Raw genomic sequence first — 24,502 nt, forward strand, 5'->3', positions numbered from 1 at the left:
GGTATGTGAAAGATAGGAATCCCATTCACAGTAAGAAGATGCATCAAAATAATAAAATACTATTTCCCCCCATTAGAAGCATAAACTTGAGTTTTAGTTGGTAAAAGGTTGAAAAAACAGGTCATGTGAGCATACACTTCTGTAATCCCAGGACTCTGGGAAGCAGAATTGTAAATTCAAGTCTAGCCTGGTCAATTTAATGAGACCTTGCTTCAAATAATTAATAAATAAACAAATAAAAATAGATGGGGATGTTGTAGCTTAGTGCAAAGGCCCTGGGTTCAATTGTCAGTACTGGAAAAAAAAAATCTAAACCAAACCAAACTAACAGGCTGTCTGGTACAGGGTTGGTAGGGTCAGGGGTATGCTTATTTGAAGGTAGTTACGACTTTTTTCGAAATTTAAATTGCATCCAGGAACACCAACTTTGGAAATTTAGCCTACATTTGCAAATGCATACAACAATGCAACCATATAACTGATGGTGAACCTATGGCACACTGGTGGTGGCAGGCTGTTTGTATCATTTGCCATCACTCCCATGTAAGGTCAATCCTTGTCAAGAACAGGGGTCAATATAAAAAAAAAAAACTTCAAATGGCACATATATTAATAACTACACTGAAGATTTTTGTCACAACCAGTGAAGAGTGATGTGGAGCTGCACTAACAAGCCTTGTGACCTTCACAATGCTCAGCGCCACCCCTCATGGGTAAACTGGAAGCAGCAACCACCTCTCAGGTGGTTGTACTGATGTGGAAATGACCAGGTCATGCTGGGAGATGCATCAGAGGTGTGTTCCAGTGATGTGCCACAGAGTCCCGAGTGGTAAGAAACTGTTGAGCCCTGTCTCCTATGGGCATGGTGCAGCCAGGCCGAGAAGAGAGTTGAGGGAAATGGAAGTGGTTGGTTGGCCTTCTGGAAGCCAGACACTGTCTTTTTCCTCAACAGCCATGAGCAGGCACAGGGCTGCCCCAAAATGTCAGTATTCTGGGGGCAAAGACAACAAGCACATGGGACAGAGTGCTTGGCTCTGTGACAGTCAAGAAGAATGCGGGCCATCTGCAATCACTTTCCCTGGGAGAAGATTTTGGAACACAGCCTGGGCAATCCAGGAGCAACATATCTTCTGTTATGTGGAGCAAGGCAGAGACTCAGGGACAGATAGCAATCTCCTCCACCGGGGGACAAACACACAAGAAGCTACAGAGTTTATTACTAAGAAACTAATAGTGAATACTTAGCTACCCTACTGGTGAACTATCAAGTTTTGAAAAACAATTTCTACCTAGTGAAACAATATAATTTAAAATGCTTTAAGGTGACTTTCCCCTGCTGATAGGTTTATTTACACTTTGAAGTACAGAATGATATATGAATTCCTTTATCTAGTTCTTCTTGTCTCTCTCAAATGTCAAATTTTGAGGAACTATTTCAAATTTTAATAACATTTTAAATGCACCAAACTGGAAGATGGTTAGTTGTTTTGAGCATTTGTAGTTGGCAACAGGGAGAACACAGTTCTGATCATTCTTCCCTGGAACTATAAGAACTGTCACAGCCCAAACTGGTGTTCCCAGCTCAGGCTCTGGGCCTGTGATGGAGATGACCCCTGCATGGGATCTGGCCAAGGTGGTGCTGGGATCTAAAGCCCAGTCACTACACACTGGTAGATAGAAACCTTTCAAAGGTGATAACTGCAAATTCTAGGATTACATTATAGCTGGAGAACATAACATGCTCCTGTACTTCAACAAGGGCATCTTCTTTTGATGACAGTGATCTTGGCTGTGGAATACTATGACTGATTGTAGAGTCTGTACAGTGGGAAACGAAAAGTGACCATGGTCCTATGAAGGCTCTTGTGGCCTCTGTGATGTTGCACAGGTACAAGAAATACTGATACACACTGCAGCTGCCACAGACAATTCAGACAGTAAGTGATGGACAGTCATGCTTCAGAGAGAACTGGAACTGTGTGTCTCTAGCGTTATCTATGCTCAGAACTAGGCCAGATTAGGAATCCTACACTGCCTCGGGAATGCTGGTAGGCAGTACAAACTCAATTCTGGGGCCATCATGGTCTCCATGGTCACAGGTAGGGGCATATCACCCCCTTATCCTTTTAGTGCAAAAAAAAAGGCCTCCATATGGGATATCCACCTCTAATGAAGCCAGTGTACTGCATCTGGCAATAGAACGTTAATCGGTAGGCATATAAAAATGATTATTCAGATTTTTGAAAATTCCTTTTTAATTCATCCTACTTATTGGATCGATGCATATTGCTAAATCTGAAGGCTGTGGTAGGCATCAGGCAAAGATGTACACGAGCTATGTCCTCCCCAGTGTTCAAGTGTTCATGTTCAGGATGCTCTTATGACCAGGATATGGAGATGCTAAAAGGCACTATCACTGCATCACAACCAGGATGCTCACAGGACCAGGTAATGTAGATGAGGGAGGGGACTTCACTGAAACACAGAGGTGAGTTGGGCTTTTTTCCCCTGGGGATAGGATGTCAAGGTCTAATTCAAGTTTGTCTTAAGAGAGAATGAGGCTGACTCTCTCCATCCCTCTTTCTATTCAGAACCCTATTATTTTTAATCTGTTCACAGAATTAAATATTTTGACATTTCAGATTTTCAAAAATGGCCCTTTCTGTTATATCATCAATGAAAAGTACATTTCATTACACTTAAAGAACAATAGTTTACAGTAGGAAGCCAACTCTAGGACCTACTTGAGGCACAAAGCTTACAACAAAGTCAGGCTCTGAGAGCCACTGCTTTGCTTTGTTTCGTAACAAAACAAGAGGCTTCAGACTACCACATTACAACAGAGACACTGGTGAAGGGTCAAAAGATTTACCTATGGAAAGGAAATACAGTGTTCAGATAATAAATGTACACAGGCATTTTAATAAAGTTATCTGTGTGAAAAGCAATCTGACATATCTGTCTGCTGCAAGACATTTATTGATTTGACCTCATAAAGCTAAATAAATTAAACAAGTATTTTACAATTAATTGCACATTATTATGACCAAAAGTAATTTTTATGGCATTTTACTAGGTCTTCAGGGAGTCTAATTTATTCATGCCTCTGATTAAATTAAAGTGCCCTGAAGGAGCTATTGATTCATATTGCCAATACTATCTCAGACATCGGGTATGCCTTCTGTCCAGACAGAACTTCTCTAAGGTCTAAGGGAGATGAGAGACACTAGCACAGAAAGTAACACACACATAGGAAAAAAGGCCATGTTTATGATTACAGTTAGCCTTAGACTTACTGTGAAATCCAACTATGGATTAATATATCAAATCAACAATAAATTATATAACCTCATCAGGCTAACTACAAATAAGATTTGTTTAGAGAGAATTCAATATAGGGTTAGTTACATGCATACCTTATTTTCTATTTTTTTAAGTGAACAAATTAGCATTGATTAAAATTCTAATTAGAATTGCCTTGTACATATTTATGTTACAAAATAAAAATATTAAAGTCTAATTTTGGTTGTGCATGTGAAATTATTTCAAAATTCTCTTGTGAATGACTTCAATGTTTTCTCCTGCTTTTAAGACTACATATAGAATATTCTTTGTAAGGACCTGGTTGTACATCTCTATATACATTGTACCTAAAACAAAAAGGTAATAATTTCAAAAGAAGAAAATTAGTTATAATTAAACAGGATTACTTTCTGCTTTCTGAAATGCAGGAAAACCATGAGCACTTAAAATAATTTACTTGGAAAATGTTATTGTCTCTAGCAATGATTGGTGTCTGGTTTGAAATTTTGATTGCTCAACTTACTCCAATGATACCAGTGCCTATAATTTGGAGAAAAAATAGTATTCCTGTCATCTGTTTATTAAATTTCATGAAAGCATTTTGCATAATTCCAAGAGTAAATAATTTACCTCTTCTTCCAGCCAATCATTGTACTGGACAATGGTGGACATAGCAACATCAGCACCTTTCATATAAAATGTGATTTCTGCTGTAGACTCATCCTGCAATTGTGAAAATACACACAGGGACAGAGGGTCACATCAATCTTTGCAATTAACTGTTGGCCTAAAATGCACTGGAAAAAGCAATTCTTAGTGAACGTATTCCTCTGTGATGAGCTATTTGCACATTTTTCTTTGTGGAAATTATCCCTTAAATGTTAGCACAATAAGAACTGAGAATATATTATTGTATTTCTTGAGAGGTTTTGATGAAATTTTTTAAATAGAATTTGTTAGTGAATAAAAATGTAGGCTAGAATGTAAGCATTAATTTTCTCTCAAATTTTCAAAGTCTGATTCAATTGCTTTGTATTTAGCAAACTTCAGAGATATAATTTTGTCAAGAAAGCCTTAATAGAGATACGCTTTAGTAACTTTACAATCATAAATCATTATTTAATTGAAACTCTTTGGGATGCCACTTTTGTTGAAAAAATAAGTACAGTTGATTTTAAAATTAGTAATATCCTTTACATATTCTTTTTTGCAGTCTTAGGAGAATTATTTTATATCACCAGATATTTCATGTCATTACAGCTGACTAGCTTCTTGGTAAAAAGTTATTAGTTTTTTTTTAAAGTATAACAAGCATAAGACATTTGAGTAAATATTTAAATTTATCAGTCTGGGGAAATACTTTGTATCTACTTTAAAATAAATAAATGACTTGATTTGTAAAAGCACTGTGTCTCATTGCAGGCCCCAAGAGTAAAGCCAATATACTGTGAGCATACCTTGACAATGATGCCCATCCGCTTGCTCTCAGAAGTGAAGGGGAACATCTGCAGGATACAGTAGGTCAGAACTTGGCCACCAGGCGTCTTCAGCTGCATAGAAGTGAGGTCCCTGCTGACCAGAGTGAGTCCAACACTCTCTGTCCACTGGACAAGTGCAACCTGAAGAGACCACAGTGTGTGAGGTCTGACTGCCTGGTGGATGCTGTGCAGAAATGGCACAGTACCTTGGCATGCAAAAAGCTCAAGAAGACGTGGTAAATGCTGAGACATAGCACTGAGGATGTTTCTTTTTTATGGCTATGTCACGTGTACATTTTTGAATGACACTTCTATAGGTAACAGTAAGCAATTTGGCAAACTGTTTCTTGGCCTTACTGTTTAAAACAGACTAATATATGTGTCATAAAGATTTCTTTGCTGTTTGTGCTGACTAGCTCCCCAGAATGAGACAGGTTTAAATCCTAGAAGAGAACACACACCAGTCAGTCACGTAAGTCATCATATTTTCTCTCCTCAGATTCTGGGGCCCCATGAAGGAGCAAAGAATTTGAGTTGTTTATCTTGACTTTATTCTAACAAATGAAAAACTGGTGGCTGGTTAATCAACTGTACATAAATATGTCTACTTAAATACTGGCCGATATAAAGGGGACAAAGCAGCAAAGGAGATAGAAGGCCAGGCCCTGAGCCTGACTAGAGCTATCCATCTGTTCTGTATTTGGCCAAGGCCTGACTTCCTTTTCTATAATATGGAAAACATGCTGGCCTAAATGTGAATTAAGTAAATTCCCTGGCATATGTAGGTACTCAAAAATAAGTTAATGCTAGTTAAAGTTATATATTATTAAAATTTAAAGATCACAAGTGGAAGAATAATTTTAATGTTATAAACAGTATTTTATTACAGCAAATGTTTTCTGAGAAAGCCCTTAAAAGCTTCATTACAAGACATTAATTAGTTAATACATGATATACTAACCTTATTAGCAGTTAAAGAAGCACCATCCAATGAGATACTATCTATAATACAGCAGTGCTGCCACAGGGGTTGGAGAGTTCGTCAGACAGATGGCTCAGTAAAAACCACAATTTCTTCCGTGATTTACTGAAGTTAGATCTCTCCTTGCCTCTGCTCTCCAGGCACAGCCTTGTCACCTACGAGTTATGTGGACATCTCCAGAGCCTGGAGTGGCACTTCCAAACCCACCTCTCACAAGGCAGGGTGAGCTCATTTTTACCTTCAAGTCTCACTAGCACCTACACTTTCAAGAATTTATCTTGGATTTTAAGAATTCAAATTGTTTCAAGAACATTTTAAATTTCATTTGTGTTCAGGATATTATGAATTTGATCTGAAATGTTTTATGAAAATCCATGCAAGAATGTTTATACTCTTTGAGAGAATGTGCAGTAAGATTCTCAACAGCTGTGGTTCTAGGCTTACTAGATGAGGTTCCAGAGTTTGAGCAATGGCTGCACACCCCAAAATCTCAGCTTCTTCATCTGTATGATGGCCAGATTGAGGCCAACTCTCAGGTTCCTATGACAAAAGACATGCTACTGAAAGAGCAAGTGATGACTGTACTGCATCACACTGTTCAGTGTACTTAAGTTACCAATAAATTGTGAGTTTGTATCCTTAGTTCTTTCTCACAGAGACCATTAAATTCTCTCAGGCAGACCAGGAATCATTTTTAGAGCAAAGATTTTCTAAGCACCTTTCCACAAGCCCAACTGCAAAATACTGCCAGTGAGATTTCCAGAATTCATACTGGATAGCTGTTTCCTTGCTTTTCATGCTGGGAGCTCCCAGTGTGCTGGGCACGAGGGACAGTGTCAGGGACTGTAGGGGAATCCCACACACCAGCTTTCCAGGACTACTGAGAGGCTTGTGCAAGCAGAGAGCTCAGAATGGAGCTGAAAACCAGTGCATCAAATGCCCTATGCTGAGTACGTGAGAGGATGATTCCTCAGTTCTCTTGGCCATCTACTGGCATGACTGAAAATCAACATGCAGGATTCATCCTGAAGAAACCTGCAGCAGACACCCTAAACTCCACTCAGGATCTCTCTAGTAGGGCCTTTCCCAAACATTTCTCGGGATCTCCAAATGGAACAAACTAGACAAGTAGGACTATTGTTTCAGGATAATAAAGACACACATATATATTTAGGCACTTAAAAATTATTATATTTACAAAGTATATGTAGATAATGGAGAAAAAACAAAACTTTCTAATCTTTTAAAAGTTTACATAATGGAGTAAGTCTATAATAGAATAGAATTACTGAAAAATCAAGATTGAGAATGAAATTATGTGATACTTTTATTTTTCAGTTACAAAATTGGAAATGCATTTCTGTAAAGAAGGCATGAGGGATAGTAAAATAGCCTTTCTCATGGAGTAATTCATCTGTGCACAGAAAACAGAAAATAAAATGAGGTACCATTTGCTGTTTCTAAGTGGTACACAATTCAGTCATACTTACTGGTAGGTTAAAAAAAAAAAGGAAGCCAAGATACTGTATACAACCCATACCTAGGAGTATCAGCAGTTCCCATCCAGAACCTGGAGAGGCTTGGAGGCTGTAGCACAGAGCTGGTTGGCCTGTTCTGCCGCCTTCATTGTTTCTACATTCATCTCTGACCCTACTATTTATCCTGTAGTTCATTCCACAAGCCTCGCAGCTGAGCACAATTCAAAGCATGCATTTTGAATGAGCATATACAGTGTTTAAATTTCTCCTCTGCCCAAACTTATTTAGATATATATCATACATAAAAATAAAATTTCCATTAATAAAATTATATAGTTGATATTAAAATGTTAAAAGCTTTAAATGTATTGGAATTATTATTTTAGTATAAGCAACACAGTGAAATTAATCAGTTTTCATATATAGGAGAAAAGTTACATCAGATCTGTTTAGTTAATGCCACATATGAGGACAAGGCTTCTGTGGTACACCTGTCCCTGCACACATGACTGGGTGAACAATTACACTTTAGGAAAAAGTTTAATGCTTTGTGCTTAATATGTGACTGGAAAATTAAATGGTGTCCTTATAACGGTAATACCTCTTGGCACCTAAAAATTGTGATCAAATTGGAAAATACAAACAACAGACTGGAATAAGAAATTTAACAAAGTATGCTTGAATATAAAGCAAGAATAGCCGGGGATTTAGCTCAGCGGTTCAGTGGCCTGCCTTGCAAGCACAAGGACCCAAGTTCAATCCCCGGTACCAAAAAAGCAAGAATAATGAAGGCCCTAAACTTCTGCTGCATTCTGGGAGTGTCAAAGCACAGTACTTTGCTACATTTTCTGGGAAGCTCTCAGAATTACACATTAGAAAATATGAAGCACCTCATTCTCAACATGTGATTGATGCTTCTTCCTTTTGTGGAAAATAAATTTAATCAGCAACTTTTGATTTTTCTTCATTTGATGATCTTATTAAATCTCTCTACCCTCTTCCCAGAAGATAAATTATACAAATAGTAACAGATGGAATGCTTAATGCTTGTGAAATACTGCAGAGAATTTCTTTGCTCCTGGTTTTCATATTTTGTGAGAAAACAGTGAAGGACTTACTCTGAGAAAGTCACTGAGTCCCTATAACTAAAGGGTGAGAAAACTCCTACTTACGGGACTCACCTGACTGAAAAAAGGATGTACTCATGAAAATATCAAAGGGCTTTGGATATCCCAGGTTTTAAAGGGTAGTTTATCACACAGCAATAGCAGCATGCATCCACTCTTTTGACACTGCTGTTCTGTTGTTGGTGAGGACTATGCACTAAATGCTAAATGGTGCGTCACCAGTGGAACTGGAATTAGAACTCTCACTCTGAGTCTCCAGGGTGTTACTAAGAGACTGAAGTGTACCAAGAGCCTAAAATCATCTACCAATGATCCAATACTGTAATTTATAATGTCAGCAAGATACTCCAAATTATAGCACTGAAGAAAAGACACATGGACATCAACAGAACTGACTTCATATAGTGGGAAGAAGAGCATATTCCTATAAGGCTGTTTTAAACTTAAAACAAGAAAGACACTCTACACATTTTTTCCCAACAGAAAATCTCTGTAAGCTACAAATGATCTAATACTCTCAAGGTTAATTTTCAATTTGCATAGTGAAAGGTTACTATTACATTGTGACCCGTAAATTGTATCTTTCGGTGAATACCCTATCATCTCATAGTGTCCCACTGCAGTCAGTACTGACGCATTCTATATTTGGTGACTCACATCTGTTTATTATTTAGTTTATGCTTGATTTCACAACCCCTGTGAATTAGCAGCTTATAACAAAAATCACATTAGCTTCTTATACCTAGACCAGCATTCTGTCCAACTGTTTTTAATTGGTAAGCATTCTGTGGATTAACTCTCTATATACCACCAATCAGGAAAAAAAAGAAAAGAGTATTCAAATTTTTTCACAAGGTAGATGCTTTAATTATTGTCCTTCTTAATGTAACTTGCTTAGTGTTAGGAAGAATTCTTCCAATAATGCAAAACTAAACATTTCTGGATTAGGCCTATAGATCACTATAAAGCAAAATACCTTGGAGGAGAATATGTAGCTCCTTCAGAGTATCTGCTGTGACTTCATGCCTACGTGTGCAGGCATATCATATATAGGCCTGGTCTTTCTTACAGAAGCCAGACAAGTCCAGATGCTATGTCCCAAGAAAGGATGACCCAATGATAGTAGCAGGTCTACAGTTCTGCCTTAACAAGTTCCCACCAGCTTGAACCACCAGTGGTACAAGCATGACTGTTCCATAATGCCACACATGACTGTCCCGCTGGGTAGCATGTACCTCTGGTGGCACAAACAGATCTCATCAGTTTTATCTGTCTTTTTACTAATAAAATTAAATCAGAGCTGTCTGGCACCGAGGCATATGAATTACATTAGAGGCTCCTGGGAAGAAGACATGTGAATTATAACCCTATCATATACGTGTTAAGCTTTGCTTATGATGCCATTCCCACCACCCCAGGACCTTGAAGATTGAACACCCTTGTGTGCTAGGCAAGTGCTCTACTACTGAGCTACAACCCTAATCCTCTGGGATGAGCTTTGATATCTCACCTGATAGTTTGGAATAGATTTAGTGAGGATTTGAGTAGTTAAAGAAAAACCCAGAGAATGCCCTGTGTATATCTGAAATGTATGTATGGTGTTTTTTTTAGAATAATCTTAGAAATAACTTACATGTAGTGATGTTAAATATAGAAATAAAAGCCAAAAAAACTTCAATAGCATTGGCAGTTTGATTCTGTTTCCTTTATACAAGTTTAAGCAATTAAAATATAAATACTTTTAGGGCTGAGGATGTGACTCAGTAGTAGAGCGACTACCTGGCATGCACGAGGTGCTGGGTTTTATTCCCAGCACTGTGCAACAAAGAAAACCCACACGCTTTTCAAGGGTTTATCAGTTCCTGGTATAAAACTGACAGCATTACCAGACAAATGGTCAGACTGTTCAAGTCATGAGTGCAGGAAGACAATGAAGCTGCACACTGACCCAGGGAAGACAATCTGCACAGCACTGACCTGTGTGGCCCCACATCCCACTGTACAGGGCAGAGAGGGATTCCACTACTGAGAAAGATGACAAGGCTGTGCAGATGGATGCCAGCCAGCCTGGCATGCATTCACCTGTTCACTGCTGCAGACACATAAGCAAGCATGACAGCATAGTGCTCAAGTAAATAAAACCTAAAAACTCTTAAAAGTGATTTCAAGTGGAAAATTAAATGGGAATTTCAAGAGTACAAATGGGAAATATTCTCAGTGTTCCTGGTGTGGAGACTCATGGGTGTTGGTAAGATATGTGGATAGAAAGCCACACCAGTTCACTCTGGGTTTCTGAGGTTGAGAAGTTTCTCTTTCCTTGAAAATTACTAGTTTGCCTATAAAACATTTAGGTATATACAAAGTATCAGTCACCTGAAAAGGTAGAAAAGCTCATAATGGATGAAAGCTATAGGAGTAGTTTTATCTCACTGAAGATGACAATGAAATGTAAAACAGCCATAAAAAAACTAGTAACATCCTACTTAAATCTGTTATATGTCCCACTTAATTCAGATTTGAATCAACTCATGTTTATATAACTCATTTAATATTTCACTTTCAAATTTAAAAAAATTTTGGGAGACAAGTTCATATATCTTGAAAAAAGCATCAAAAATTCACAGTCCTAAGGTTAAGTTTGCTCTTCAGTACTTATTTTCTACCCTTGGTTATCAATCTCTAACTTTCCTGCAAATCAACCAAAAAGTTCTTTTATGCTTTCCATAAAGTGCAGAGACCAAACAATGAAGAGCACTGCATAAAGATCTAACCAGTTTGAGCAGGCTGGGAGCTGGGAATATTGGCTTTCCTCAGAATACCACATGATTTGTCATGATGAAATATGTGCCTGAAGAAGTACAACTGTTCCCTATTTTGACATTATTTCTGCTTCACAAGTATAAAAATTAAAGAGACAACAATCTCTGAAACCTCTGCATAACTTCACTAAGGAATGTTACTGAGTGGTCACAGTGCAATCTGAAATCATGGTACTGTACACAATTACCCTAATACTTTTATATAACAGAATGATAGGATAAAATATATTAAATGTTGCATATTATAAAGAAGAAAACTGATTAACCCATTGCTGTGAGATAATTACGAAAAGGGAAATAGCACTTTAGAAAAAATTTGACTATTTGAAAATTTTGTTCCCAAATAGACATATACAATGCTTTGTTATGTCATCAATAAAATCTGAGCACACAGATTACATTTTGAAAACTTAAATTCGTATTTTATTGAGATGGCTATTAGTTTCTCAGTCTTCTGTCAGAACATTCCATCCAGGATTCATATTACACTTGCCATGTCCCTTAGGCTCTTCTTGGCTGTGACAATTTCCAAGACTTTCCTTATTTTTTATGAATTTGACTATTCTGAAGATGACTTGTAAGATGTTTTGTAGAATTTCACTAAATCTATGTTTGTTGATGTTTTTCTAATGGGAGGCTGGGCTTGTGGGTTTTGAGGCAGAAGACCACAAGAAGTAAGGTACCTTTCGCATCATGCAATCAAAATGACTTATGATGTTGGTCTTGAGTACCTTGCTGAGGAATGTTTGTCAGGTATCTCCATTGAAAGTTTGCTTCATACTTTGGGTTATAATTCAGTACAACTTCTCATATTTTATTTTAATTTGATCTAGTTTCAGCCATTAAGAGATTGTCCAGGGAGGTCCACTGTCCATTTGTCCTCATCAATTGAGAGGTTTATTTGTTCATAATTTCAGCATGTCTTTATTTTTTTTGGCACTACAACATACTTGAGGCTCATCCTGTATAATTTCTATCCCAGTTCTATTAACTTTGACAGTGACACAATCTTTCACAGTTCTTTAGTGGTAACCCCACTGTTGACAGCATCACTCCTGACATCAAAGTCTAATATAAACAGGCACTTTTACCTGTCCTTGAGGGACCTGACAGCAATGTAAAACCATTTACATTGATCTTGACTTTTAGCTATTGTTGCTATGTTTCTTAACATTTTTTCTACAGTTAAAACCCATGCAACTATTTTTATGGTATTAAGGAATTATTAATTAATAGTCATAGCTTTTTGGCACTATGTATAGTTGTTCAAATCATCTTGCTAATGTTTAAATTGAGTTGTTGCTTTCTTACTGAGTTTTGAAATTTTATACTGGTCACTTAGAAGATAAATATTTTGAAAACTTGCAAGTCTGTGGTAAGTCATAATTTTCTAAATAATGTCTTGAAGAACATAACCTCTTTAAAGCGCAATTTGACAACTTTTTTTTTTTTTTTTTTTTTTTTTTTTTTTTGGGTCCGGCGGGGGGGGGACCCCCTAACCCAATTCTTTGCCCCTTAATTTTTTTTTTTTTTTGAGACAGGGTCTCACTATGTAGTTGAGACTGACCTGGAACTCACTATGTAGCCCAGCTGGTCTTGAACTCACAGCAATCCTCCTGCCTCAGCCTCCCAAGTGCTGGGATTACAGGTGTGCGCCACCATGCCCGGCTCCATAACAACTTTTTGCTTTGTAAATTTGTGCTCTTTTGTGTCCTAAGAAATCACTAACTCAAGGGTACAAATATACTTTTATGTTTTCTTCTAGAAAATTTAAAGTTATTTTAAAATTTATTAGTATGTTTGCTGACATGTTTACATTCCTTGTGTGGGGTTGGTACATGTATGCAACACATTTTAATTCCTTTTTCATCCCCTTTCCTTCTCCTTCCTCCATCTTTATTCCCTTCCCCTCTGAGGATTTATCTCCCTACTTCCTATCTAAATTTTATTTTGCCCTTTTATAATGTATTGTGTTTCTCATATAAGAGAAGCCATGTAATATTTAAGCTTGTGTCTGGTTTATTTCACTTAACATTATTAATAATCCATTTTCCTATAATTGACTCGTTTACCTTTCTTTATGGTGAAATAGTACTTCATTGTGTATAAATATCACATTTTCTTTATCCACTCATCTGTTGATGGCTGCTTCAAAATTTAGCTATTATGAATTGTGCTGCTATAAACATACGTATGCATGTATCACCGTAATATGTTGTATTTAACTCTTTCAAGAAGATATCTAGAAAGAGAATAGCTGGGTCAAGAATTTCTAGGTTCAGTTTTCTGAAGAATCTGCATACACATTTCCATAGCAGCTGTACTACTTTACATTCCCACCAACAATGTAGAAGGGCTCCTTTTCTCCACAGCCTTACCAGCACTTTCATCATTTGTTATTATTTGATTTTTTGATAATGGCCATTCTTTGTGGGGTAAGATGGAATCTCAGTTATTTTAATTTAATTTGTCTAACTGCCAGTGATGTAGAGCATTTTTTTCATGTATTTATTGGCCATTTGCACTCCTTTTGTGAAGTGTCTATTCATTTTGCATGCTTATTTTTTGATTAGGTCTTTTATTTTGGGGAATGCTCTAATGTTTTTGAGTTCTTTATATATTTTAGATATTAATTCTCTGTCTGAGGAATAGCTGGCAATTTTTTTCCCATTATGTAGGTTGCCTTTTTGTTTTGTTGCTTGTTTTTCTGTAAAGGAGTCTTTTAATTTGATATGATCCCATTTGTTGATTTTCGGTACTATTTCCTGTGAACTGCAGTTCTGTTCAGAAAGTCTTTCCCTATACTTCAAGAATTTTACCTATTTTGTCTTTAAGCATGTTAAAACACTCCATTTTCTGATCAGTTTTGATTTTAGTTTAATACATGGTGAGAAATATGCATGTGAATGACCAGTCTATGTTTTTGGCCTCTTTTGTCAAATATCAAATAGTTGAATATGCTTAGGCCTGTTTCTGCACCCTCTATTCTGTTCTATTGATTGATTGATTGATTGATTTTGGTGCCAGTACCATACTGTTTATCACAACTGCTTCGTAATATGTCAGGTCTAGGACTGTGATACTTCCAGCTTTGCTCTTTTAACTCAGGATGCCTTTTACTATTCTGGGACACTTTGGGTTTTGTAGGAATTCTGGGACTGCAATACAACTGTTATTAATTTTGGAAATACAGCCATTTTGACTATATTGGTTCTACCTATGGACAAATAGGGGCTATCTATTTTCTGACAAACTCTTCAATTTCCTTTTTCAGAGTGCTCTAGATTTTACTACAGAGGTCTTTCATTTCTTTAGGTTAATTCCTGAGTAATTTATGTGTTATTGTGAATTGCATTTTCACCCTAATTTCTTTCTCAGTGGGTTATTAGTGTACAGGAATACTACTGACTTTTGTATCCTGCTACATTACTGAATATGGTGATTAATTCTAAGAATCTTTTGATGGAGAATAATAATTTGACTTTTTTTCCTTTCCTATGCATATCTTTTATTTCTTTTTCTTGCCTAATTGCTCTGGCTAATGAAATTTTGAGTACAGAAGTGGTGATAGTGGGATATCCTTGTTTCTGATTTTAGAGAGGAAAGCTTTCCATTTTCTCCATTTAATATGATGTTGACAGTTAGATGGTCATAAATATCAGATTGAGATAAGGTTCTTCTATACCTATTTTCTTCAGGGTTTTTATCATAAAAGTTGCATTTTTTCAAAGGAGCTTCTAGTGTGTAGTGAGATGATCACTGTATTGAGAAGACTTTTGTCCTTGCTTCTGTTTAAGTGATGTAATGCATTTATTGATTTGCACTGCTGAACCATCCTTGCATCTCTGGGATGAAGCCTAGTCGCTCCTGATATATAATCTTCTTGATGATTTGTAGCATTGTATTTGACAGGATCTTGTTGAAGATTTTTTCATCTGTATTCGGGATCAGGGTAATGATAATTTCCAATAATGAGTTTGGGAGAAGTCCCTTCATTAAAAGCTTGAGTATTGGTGTTAGAACTGCCCTGAAGTTTTTTGCGGAATTCAGTAGTGAAGCCATCCAGATCTAGGCTTTTATTACTTGATAGGTTTTTTTTTTAATTAACTGTTTCAATTTCCTTCCCTGTTGTTGGATTAGTCAGGGTTTTTAAGCCTTCTTGGTTCCATTTTGGTAATTCTTACACATTTAGGAGTCTATCCATTTCTTCTGAATTCTCCAATTTATTAGCATACAGACTTGTAAAGTAGTTAACTATTTTTATTTCAGCAATGTCTGTTATTTTTGCCTTTTCCATTTCTAATTGCATTGAGTCTTTTTTGTCCTTTTAATGTAACATGGTTAAAGATTTGTTTTCTTTCAAAGAACCAACTTTTAAATTTATTATTTCTTTGTATTTTTTATTTTGTTTTGATCTCAACTTCACTGATTTCTGATCTTTATAATTTCTTTATAATGATCTTTATAATTTATAATTTCTTTCCTACTACCTTTGGATTTGGATTGTTCCTGTTTTTCTAGGACCTTGAGGTATACTGTTAAGTTATTTATTTGGGCTCACTGTATTTTTGGGATGCTGGCATTCACAGTTATAAATTTCCCTCTTAGGACTTTCATTGTGTCCCATAAGTACTAGTATGTTGTACTGGAATTATCATTTAGTTCTAGGAACTGTCTTATTTTTTCCTTGCCTTCTTCTGTAACCCACTGTTTATTTAAGGGTGTACTGTTTAATTCACATGCGTTTGCATAATTTTTGAGCTTTCTTTTGTTATGGCTAACTTTATTGAGCTATGATCTGGTAGATAAATAAAGTAACATCTGTAACCACAGAAAAGAGATCTATCCCTAAGAAAAACCAAACACTGATTTACAACTGGCTGAGAGTAAGCATCTAGCAAATGGAACAACTTTACCTCTACTAACTACATATTCAACGGCAATGGTGTAAAGTTAACTAGCTCTCCAGAGATTCATAATATTTCGTAGTTCTATAGCAAAGATAGAGGAGGTGGGGAACTGGAGACTGAACAAAACCAAAATGCAGATTTGAAAAATTAACCAGTGGGTTATGAGAAGAGAACAATAAGATGGGACGTCTCTTATGAGGGCAAAAGGAAACTAATCACGATAGAGAATATCACAAGAAAGAACAAACAAGAAAAAGAAGAAAAAACACATTAAAAGAAAAAGAAAGGGGCTGAGGATTTAGCTCAGTGGTTCTGCTGCCTGCCTCACAAGCTTAAGGTCCCCAGTTTGATCCTCAGTACCCCCCCCAAAAAAAAGAAAGAAAAAAAGAAAAATTTACAGGGAAAAGGAGAGAAACTGACAGAGTTAAAAAAGGGAGAAAAAACCTCAACCAATGCCCAAAAAATGAAAGAAAGATAAAAAGAATTAAAAATAGAAAAAGCAAAAAAGGATTTGACTTCAAGAAAAAAATTCTCGTGTTACTTAATGAGTGGTTCTTGGGCGGGGGATTTAACTCAGTGGAACTGTGCCTGCCTCACAAGTGCAAGGCCTGGAGTTCGAGCCTGTCTACCATGAGAAAAAAAAGTGGGGGGATTAAAGATAATGAGTGGTTCTTTCCACAAGCTGTAGTTTTAGGGTCTAGCCAGTCAAGATTTTTTTATGCCTAGCTTTAGGGACTATGAGTTTTTGAGGTGGCCTACCCCAGAGGCCTCTCTGTTTGTTCCCCACAGACTGTGATTACTGTCCAAGCCAGTGTGCCTTTCCTCCTGTTTGTAGATGGGGAACACAATCTAGTATCCGTTGGATGCAGGCCTTAGGTAGGTGTTTTAGTAGGCCATTAGACTTACTATCCCTAGTTGTGGGGTCTGGTTGTTCCTTTCTCTCCCTTGTTGTTAGGTCCACTGGTTAGTCCTTGTCTCTGCTGCCCCATATTGTGGAGAAGCAAAATGTATAGCCAGCTTGGAGTTGGTAGGTTGTTCCTTTAATTCAGGGGACACTGCATACCCAGCAGGCCTGCCTGCTCATCTGGAGAAGGGCCTTCACTTTTCCTGTGCAGGTCTTCCTGCTTGCATGGAAGAGAGGAGCTACTTGTTGGATGGCACTGCTTGCTCATATAGGGGATCTTCCAGAAATTTTTATACTTTGAGGTTTTACATTTAGGCTTATACCAGTTTGAGCTGATTTTTATCTGCTGAACAATATTGGTAAAGGCTCTGTTTTTGCATACGGCTATTTTGTATTTAAAGGATTTTTTTTTCTTCATGAAATTCCCTGGGAATAATTACAGAAAATAAACTGATACTTTAGAAGTCTTTCAACCCATGGATACAATACAAAGCTCATAGTTAGACACTAATATTTAGAACAATATTTATATATTGTTCCTTGTAGGAAGTTTTATAATAAAAAAATACAATTTCTTTAGGAGAAAGAAGATCTGGGATATTTTTGGGATATTACAGTGAGTACTGGAGAGCTGTCCAAGCTCTCTAGAAGATCTGAAAGCACTCATACACCAAAACAAGCAACCTTATTCTCCATTGATTGACAAACCATCTCAAGTAGTAAAATGGATTCTCCACTCATCTAGAAGCAGAAATTCCTAACTTCTGGTCCAGTGTTCTTTCCAGAAGGTCCTTTTGTGCTAGTAAAATGTAGATTCATGTAATAATCTAACATGCAAAACAGATCCACAGAATACCCCAGTGTGAAATACAGATCCATGGAATATCCTGATGCATTCAACAGCCCTAGTGACCACAGCCATCCTTGTGTTACTTTTCACAGTAATGGGAATAATCCTAATGTTCAGTTGGTAGGAATGGTATGATGAGCTATGTTAAGAAAATATCTGTTTTGATATTTTTGAGCCAATTTTTAAATCAAGAACACATGTTGAATTTTAACATACATATCTTTTAGCAAAGTTTCTAATAATCTGCACTATAAAGTAACAATATATCTCATAGCTCTGACTCATTCCTATATTCCCATGATAAATGGTACTTGGTCATGGAATGATATTCCTTTAATATACTGTAAAGTATGACTTGACATTTTTTTTTAGGATTTCTATATCTCTACTCATAAGATTTATCTGCAATTTTAAAATTTTATATATGTTATCTTGGTTAGATTTTAGGATTAGAATGAAATTCACTTTAGAGGATGAATTAGAAGACTTTGGAAACTTTCTCTTGCTCCCAACACATTTTTCTAGTGTGAGACTTATTTGTGGTCCAAAATTATTGACATATAAAACTGTCTGGTCTAAAGCTGTTTTGGGTTACATTTTGAATCTATCATTCTGGTCTACGCAGGTTTTAGTTCAGATTGGCTCAGCTATGTTTTTCCAGTATACAGGTATTTTACTGAGTTTTAAAAAATGTTAGTTATTAGGATAGTATTTTAATATGCTCTTATGAAATCTTGTCTATTATATCACTTTCATATGCATAATTTCATATGTATGGACTTGGTTTGCACTGCCTTACATTAATATTTTTTACTAATTATTTTCCCATTTATCAATGTTTCAAAGAATCAGCTTGTGAATTTTCTGCTTTTCCAATCATAAGTTTTTCTTTATGTTTTTTCCTTCCCACTGTCCTTTAGTTTTATTTTCTTGTTTTATAATTTTGGTTAAAGGCCAAATTCACTTGTTTTCCTTTCTTCTTGCTGATGCAGGGACCTTGGTGTGATCCCAAGGTAGTATCTGAAGCCCATCCTGTCCTGTATTGTTTGCTGAGCACATCTGGGCCAACACCTGTGCAGAAGCTGGTCCCTGTTTCCCATCAAGACTTCTCTAGATTACTGCCCCTATCCTGATGGTTCCTGTTAGGTTACTGTTCTCTGTTCTGACTGTATACTATATGTAGCATCTTCTAACAGGACATACATAGCTGCTGAAGAGCAGATGGAAACATTTGGGTCTTTGGCTCAGAACATATATGGCTGCTCACAGTTCCTATCATATGACCCTCACATTCAGGAAAAGGGGAAGGAGATAGGAGTGAACAAATTTCTCTGTTTATTTTTTGGTTGCACTGGGGATCAAATCCACACAGGCCAGGCAAGTTCTGCTCTGTCACTTCCCCAGCTCCTTCCCCCTTTTCCCTGGATGCTTTCAGGAACATATTCTTCAACTGCTTACTGGCCACGCAATCTTGAAGCCTGTGTGCCATTCAGCCATGGGCTCTGATGAAACTGAGGTTCTGGTGATACCTTAGGCAAGTTAAAATGTTTTCAAATAAAACACTGAGAAAGTAGTTTATCAAGTACACCTTGTGTACTTCTGTATTATTATGGAATTAACTGCTGACAATGGCAAGAAATAACCCTGAAATACTTTTCTCTGAAATGTAAAACAATTCAGAATTTAAAGACAGTATATATCAAATGACTATTTCTCTATTTATAGCTTTTATAAAATTTTAATATATAATGTGATTACTGATAGTAATAAAAGGTGAAAAATGAAAATATGAAATGCAAGAAATGTATTTAAGTAAGAGCCTAAGCTAAATCTCCTCCATAGGCCATAAATCTCCTCCATAGGCCATTTACACTAAATTGCCTTTGTCAAAGGTACTTCATTCATACACTCATACTTTTTCATAATAAATAAACAGGGCACATATTATACAGACAGAAGTAAAATATGGGGCAATATTTTATTATTAATATTTTGTATGACTCCATTACCTAAAAATTTTTGTGCTATTAATCTTGAAAAGCTTGGCAGAAAATTCCCTTTTTATATTAGCAATCACACACATATAAAGATGCATTTTCCATGTATTTTATAAATCATAATTTTAATCATTGAGATCTGATCATTTTGACTGTGTTTATTACAATCATTGTTATAATTTAATACAATTATTAACTTAAAATTCAATTTGATCATCTGGAAAAACTGCTAATCGATATTTGCAGATAGGCTATGTAGTATTTATTCTCTATTGGTCTTGAAGGTCACAGAGTGAAGGCTTTGTGTCACTGACAATGATTTGCTCTTCACAAATATATTGACAAACCACCACAATTAGTCTTGCTTCAATAGGTACACACAATAAAATGAATTAAAAATATAGCACACCACATATATTAGCCCTTACTTCTGTATATCCAAAAGCAATGCTATTAAGGATGTAACAGTTTTCTATTTTTTAATAATCCACTATGGTTTGTCATTAATCCTAATTAATTCTTGCACAGATACACACTAAAGTAAGGCAATGATAACTACATTTTGAAATAATATTTAAATACAGAACTTACTGCTGTGAGAAAATGTAGCCATAGAGGGGAAAAATAGTAATACATAGCTAATTTATAGGCATAAGCAGTCATTAGAAATCACAACCAATCGATCTTTTTGAACTAAAACCTACAGAGGTCTTTAAGATTTCATCCCACTATGCCTTCATTACTTGTGTTGACCTTCAAACTCTGAGGCCCTAGTCTTATATCCTTTTATGACTATTCATGACGTAAGTTCTGTACTGGCTTTCTGCGACTGTCTTGGACACATTCTTAAAACATGAACAGGGCTGGATTTTAATTCTGTGAAGGAATTTACAGGGAGGATTTAATGTTTACTCAGCTGGAGCTTGCTGTGCTGAGCCTAGAGAGACAAATGCCAGGCAAGCATAACTTTTCACTCTCTTAGAGAAAATGAAATATTGATCACTTATCATAAGAAACAATGACCAGGCATAAGTACACTCCACATCATGAATACAGAATCAGTTATTTACACTTTGACATCACTATCACTTCTACACCCTCTAGTATCCCCAAACATACCACAGATGACACATCACCGCAAATATTTAATGCTTATGCCTCAGAGAACTTTTAAGGATTTAAAATTAATTCCTCTACAATTCCATTGTTTGTATAATAAAAATTTGTTATAAATTATAATTAATTATAATTATAATAAATTATAATAAAAATTTGTTTGTATAATAAAAAGAGCCTTTATGATTTCAAGAAAAAGAAAATCAGGACAGCTTATATTGTGAAGAATACAAACTGTGGTATCAGAGACAAAAAATAGGGCACTCTACTTAACAAATTATAGTACTTTTTTTAGGAATAAGAAGATACAAGACAGGTGATAGGGGATAGTACAGAAGCTGAATGTATAAAGCTAGAAAACTCTACTTAACAATTCTTTCTAAAGAACAGGATGACACAAAAGCCATGAACTACTAGGGTTATAAGTGTATAGTATTGATAAGGGATGTATAAAAATAGTTTAGTCTCTTAAATGATAATGTTGCATATTAACCATATTCATTTTGATAGGTCAAAGCTGAGGTTAAACAGAAAACATCAATTGAATAATTTCCCTAAATAAAGCCCCAGGGTACAATATTCTAAGCACTTTATTCAATAAAAAATGCTTTTAAAACGGTACTTTGGTGATTGGGAAACATTGCTATCATCCGTCAACCTAACTGCAACAAAGTTCAATAAGCTAAATAATGAACCATTTAGATTATTTTCCTGAGGCTTTGGGATTTGCAAACATCACATCAATATAGCTCTTTAAAAATTATGATGAAGTCTACTGTTTTCATTTCTACATTTAAGAGATGTGTTAGAAATTTTTAAAAGATTATTTAATGTTCTACTACTTTTAATCACTGTCCAATTTCCAAACAAGTATAACAAAGTTAAATATAAGGTTAGCAGTTTCTGTGTTAAAATTTCCCTAAACTCTTAATTATCACTGAATCAATGAAATTTCTCTCAAATGTAAATTCCTAAGATTTAAAAGTGTAAATACTTTTAAAATCCCATTTATTTTCAATGAAATTTATACTCCTTTTAGCAAGTAATAAGATGAATATGTAGTATTTTTTAAACTTTCAACAAAAATTGCTTTGGAAAAAAGATAACGGGTTCTAAGTTTCCCATGCTTTTGACTAGGAAAGAATTCTTCCTCATTATATAATCTTATAGAATTGTTGAAGATTTCTAGAGTGCTATAATAAACAATGACTTCAACTTTTCTTTATAAGAAAAAGAATTTTAGCTTGTTTTCTTGCAAAAAGTAGTTATCAATTCCCTGTACATATCTCAAAGCCTACACTGGAATGCTAGGAAGATGACAATTTATAAGTCATATAAGTCTTGTCAGTTTTAGATCCTCAATTTTACTTATGATTGTTAAGGTGTGCTTTTTCTCCTAGGTTTCCTACAACTTAAAAAAAAAAATTTTTTTTTAACACATACCCGGATACCAAAACTTGTACTGAAATGCTATAAGCCATCTGTACATTATAAGACCCAGTAGAGTGATGATGAAAGGGACCCTGAAAGACATGCCCAATGAGTAAACAATTATGAAGTGGCACAAGGCAGTGAATGTGTGAACAAAGGATAGAGCCCCACTCCTCATATCTCTCTTTATCTCTTTCTATTCTGGAGTGTCTCGGAAATCACCAACATCTCAACTAAAGCCAATTTTCACAGACTGTCAGGGTTTTCTGAAACCAGAGAAGTGGCAATGTGATTCCACGAAATAACTTAAGTTCTTCATCAGTTTCATTATGTACCAATGACACAAACTCCATCTAAACTTTGGAGTCTTGCTGAGTTATAGGAATTAGCTACTATTGGAATTTCAAGTGATATGGTTTTATGTTCCACCCTCCTACAAGAGACAGATAAAACATATGCTTACTTCACTATCTCCAGTGACCAGTAGTCTGTTTCCCACACAGCTTGAGTCCATGCTAACACTCCAAACATGGTCATGAATAAATACAGCAGTACCGAGGCATAGCTGCTATCCAAGGAATCTGCAGTTTAAGTGAGGCGAGGGGGACACACAGAAAGTTCAAATGGGGTATCAAAGGAACTAAGAAACCCTAAGGACACAGAGCCACTGACAAACCTAGGAAGTGTCTCAAGATGTAGGAAGTCAATGACCCAGGCAGTAGTTTTGTGTGATGCTGATGTGGAGTTTAAAGTATTTCTTTATCTTTATTCATCTTTTTTGTTGACTAAGAAACTCTCATTATAAAAGTTAGCATACTGTAAAACTTCAAATAGTCATATAACAATATTTAGAAAAAAATAAAGTCCCTTTGCACAAATCCATAGAAGGTGCCATCCAATGTAGATATGCCCACCACTATTGGTTGCTGATGAATCAGGGAAAGCATTTTAGACAACACAGCAGTGCTGTGGTTAACATTTAGGAATTAGCAGAGATGACCTGTGGGCGTATGGGTTAGGCAGAGAGGCTTCAGATAAGGAGGACTTGTGGGCCCAAGAACAAAATGCTCCCTGAAAGCAGAAGTCCAGGGACAGCTGCATGGTCATATAGAAGTGCATTCAATAAAATAGGAGGAGTTATTAGAGTTGTAGACTCAAATGTGGTGGCTGGTAGACCTGAAAATGAGGTGAAGGAAAGGAAAACATGCAGGCTTCCACATGTGACAGTGAGATCATGCATGTGGTATTGCTAAGATCATGTGGTACTGTGTAGAGAACAGAAATGCAATGGGCTTAGAGCAAAGAAACACACATTTTGACATTCTGAGTCTGAGAAGAAGGGAATAGTCACAGGTTCTTAGCTTCTCCAGTTTAAAGAAACACTCTCTGTTTTTGAACCAGCTTTATGCTCTAACATGGTTAATGAAATGTCATAATGTCTGCAATGGTTTATTTTGGTCAGAGTAATATATCTTGATCAAAGAAAGGAAACGTTTATAGAACTAGTTTAAAAATAAACTTCAAAATTTACCAGTAGTATACTTTATAAAATATCATAAATCTGTTGGTATAGAATCTCTTTTCACTGTCCTTATCATTATGATGTCAGAACAAGGTATCTTTATATCCTCTTGATAACTTGAAGGTCGCTGTTGAATTACTTCCTCTGAAAGTGTTCAAAAACAATCCTCAGCGGAAGAGGGTAACATATCTTCACATCTCCCCCAGTTTATCACATGTTAGTATCAGGTTTCAGCCTCAAAATAAGGCAAAGTGAAAGACTGATAGAACTAGGTGGTTCCCCAATGTGGGTGAGATGTCCTGGATTCTCAGAATAGAGAGCTGCAAACTACCACTAGATCTGTGAAAAAGCATCATTTGTGGACTTGAGGTGCTAGCATGTATACATAAAAGATAGCTATTAAACAAGAAAAAAGGGAAAAAAGCCTAGAAATTTACCTGATGTGTAAGAACACTGCTGACATGAAAATCTGTCTTTCCCCAGAAAAGAGGTTCCTGGTCTGCACAAGAATAGACCACCCATCTTCTCGGCAGCCTGATCTGTTTACAACCAACTTTCTTAGAAAAGGAGATACGACTGTTTTTT

General features: G+C 36.1%; 1 protein-coding gene across 7 annotated transcripts in view; it reads right to left on the bottom strand.

The window, feature by feature from the left end:
- Atp9b (ATPase phospholipid transporting 9B (putative)) overlaps positions 1 to 24,502 on the bottom strand; it is a 278,807-nt gene that overhangs the window by 46,843 nt on the left and 207,462 nt on the right. For all 7 annotated transcript variants that reach the window (XM_010605561.3, XM_010605560.3, XM_010605556.3 and 4 more), the window contains 2 exons: positions 4,761 to 4,922; positions 3,934 to 4,026 (listed from right to left, as the gene is read on the bottom strand). In XM_010605561.3, the coding sequence (XP_010603863.1) occupies positions 3,934 to 4,026; positions 4,761 to 4,922 (255 nt within the window). The remainder of the gene's footprint in view (positions 1 to 3,933; positions 4,027 to 4,760; positions 4,923 to 24,502) is intronic.

The sequence above is a fragment of the Fukomys damarensis genome, unplaced genomic scaffold (assembly GCF_012274545.1).
Source record: "Fukomys damarensis isolate Sample0158 unplaced genomic scaffold, DMR_v1.0_HiC HiC_scaffold_30, whole genome shotgun sequence".
NCBI classification, from domain to species: domain Eukaryota; kingdom Metazoa; phylum Chordata; class Mammalia; order Rodentia; family Bathyergidae; genus Fukomys; species Fukomys damarensis.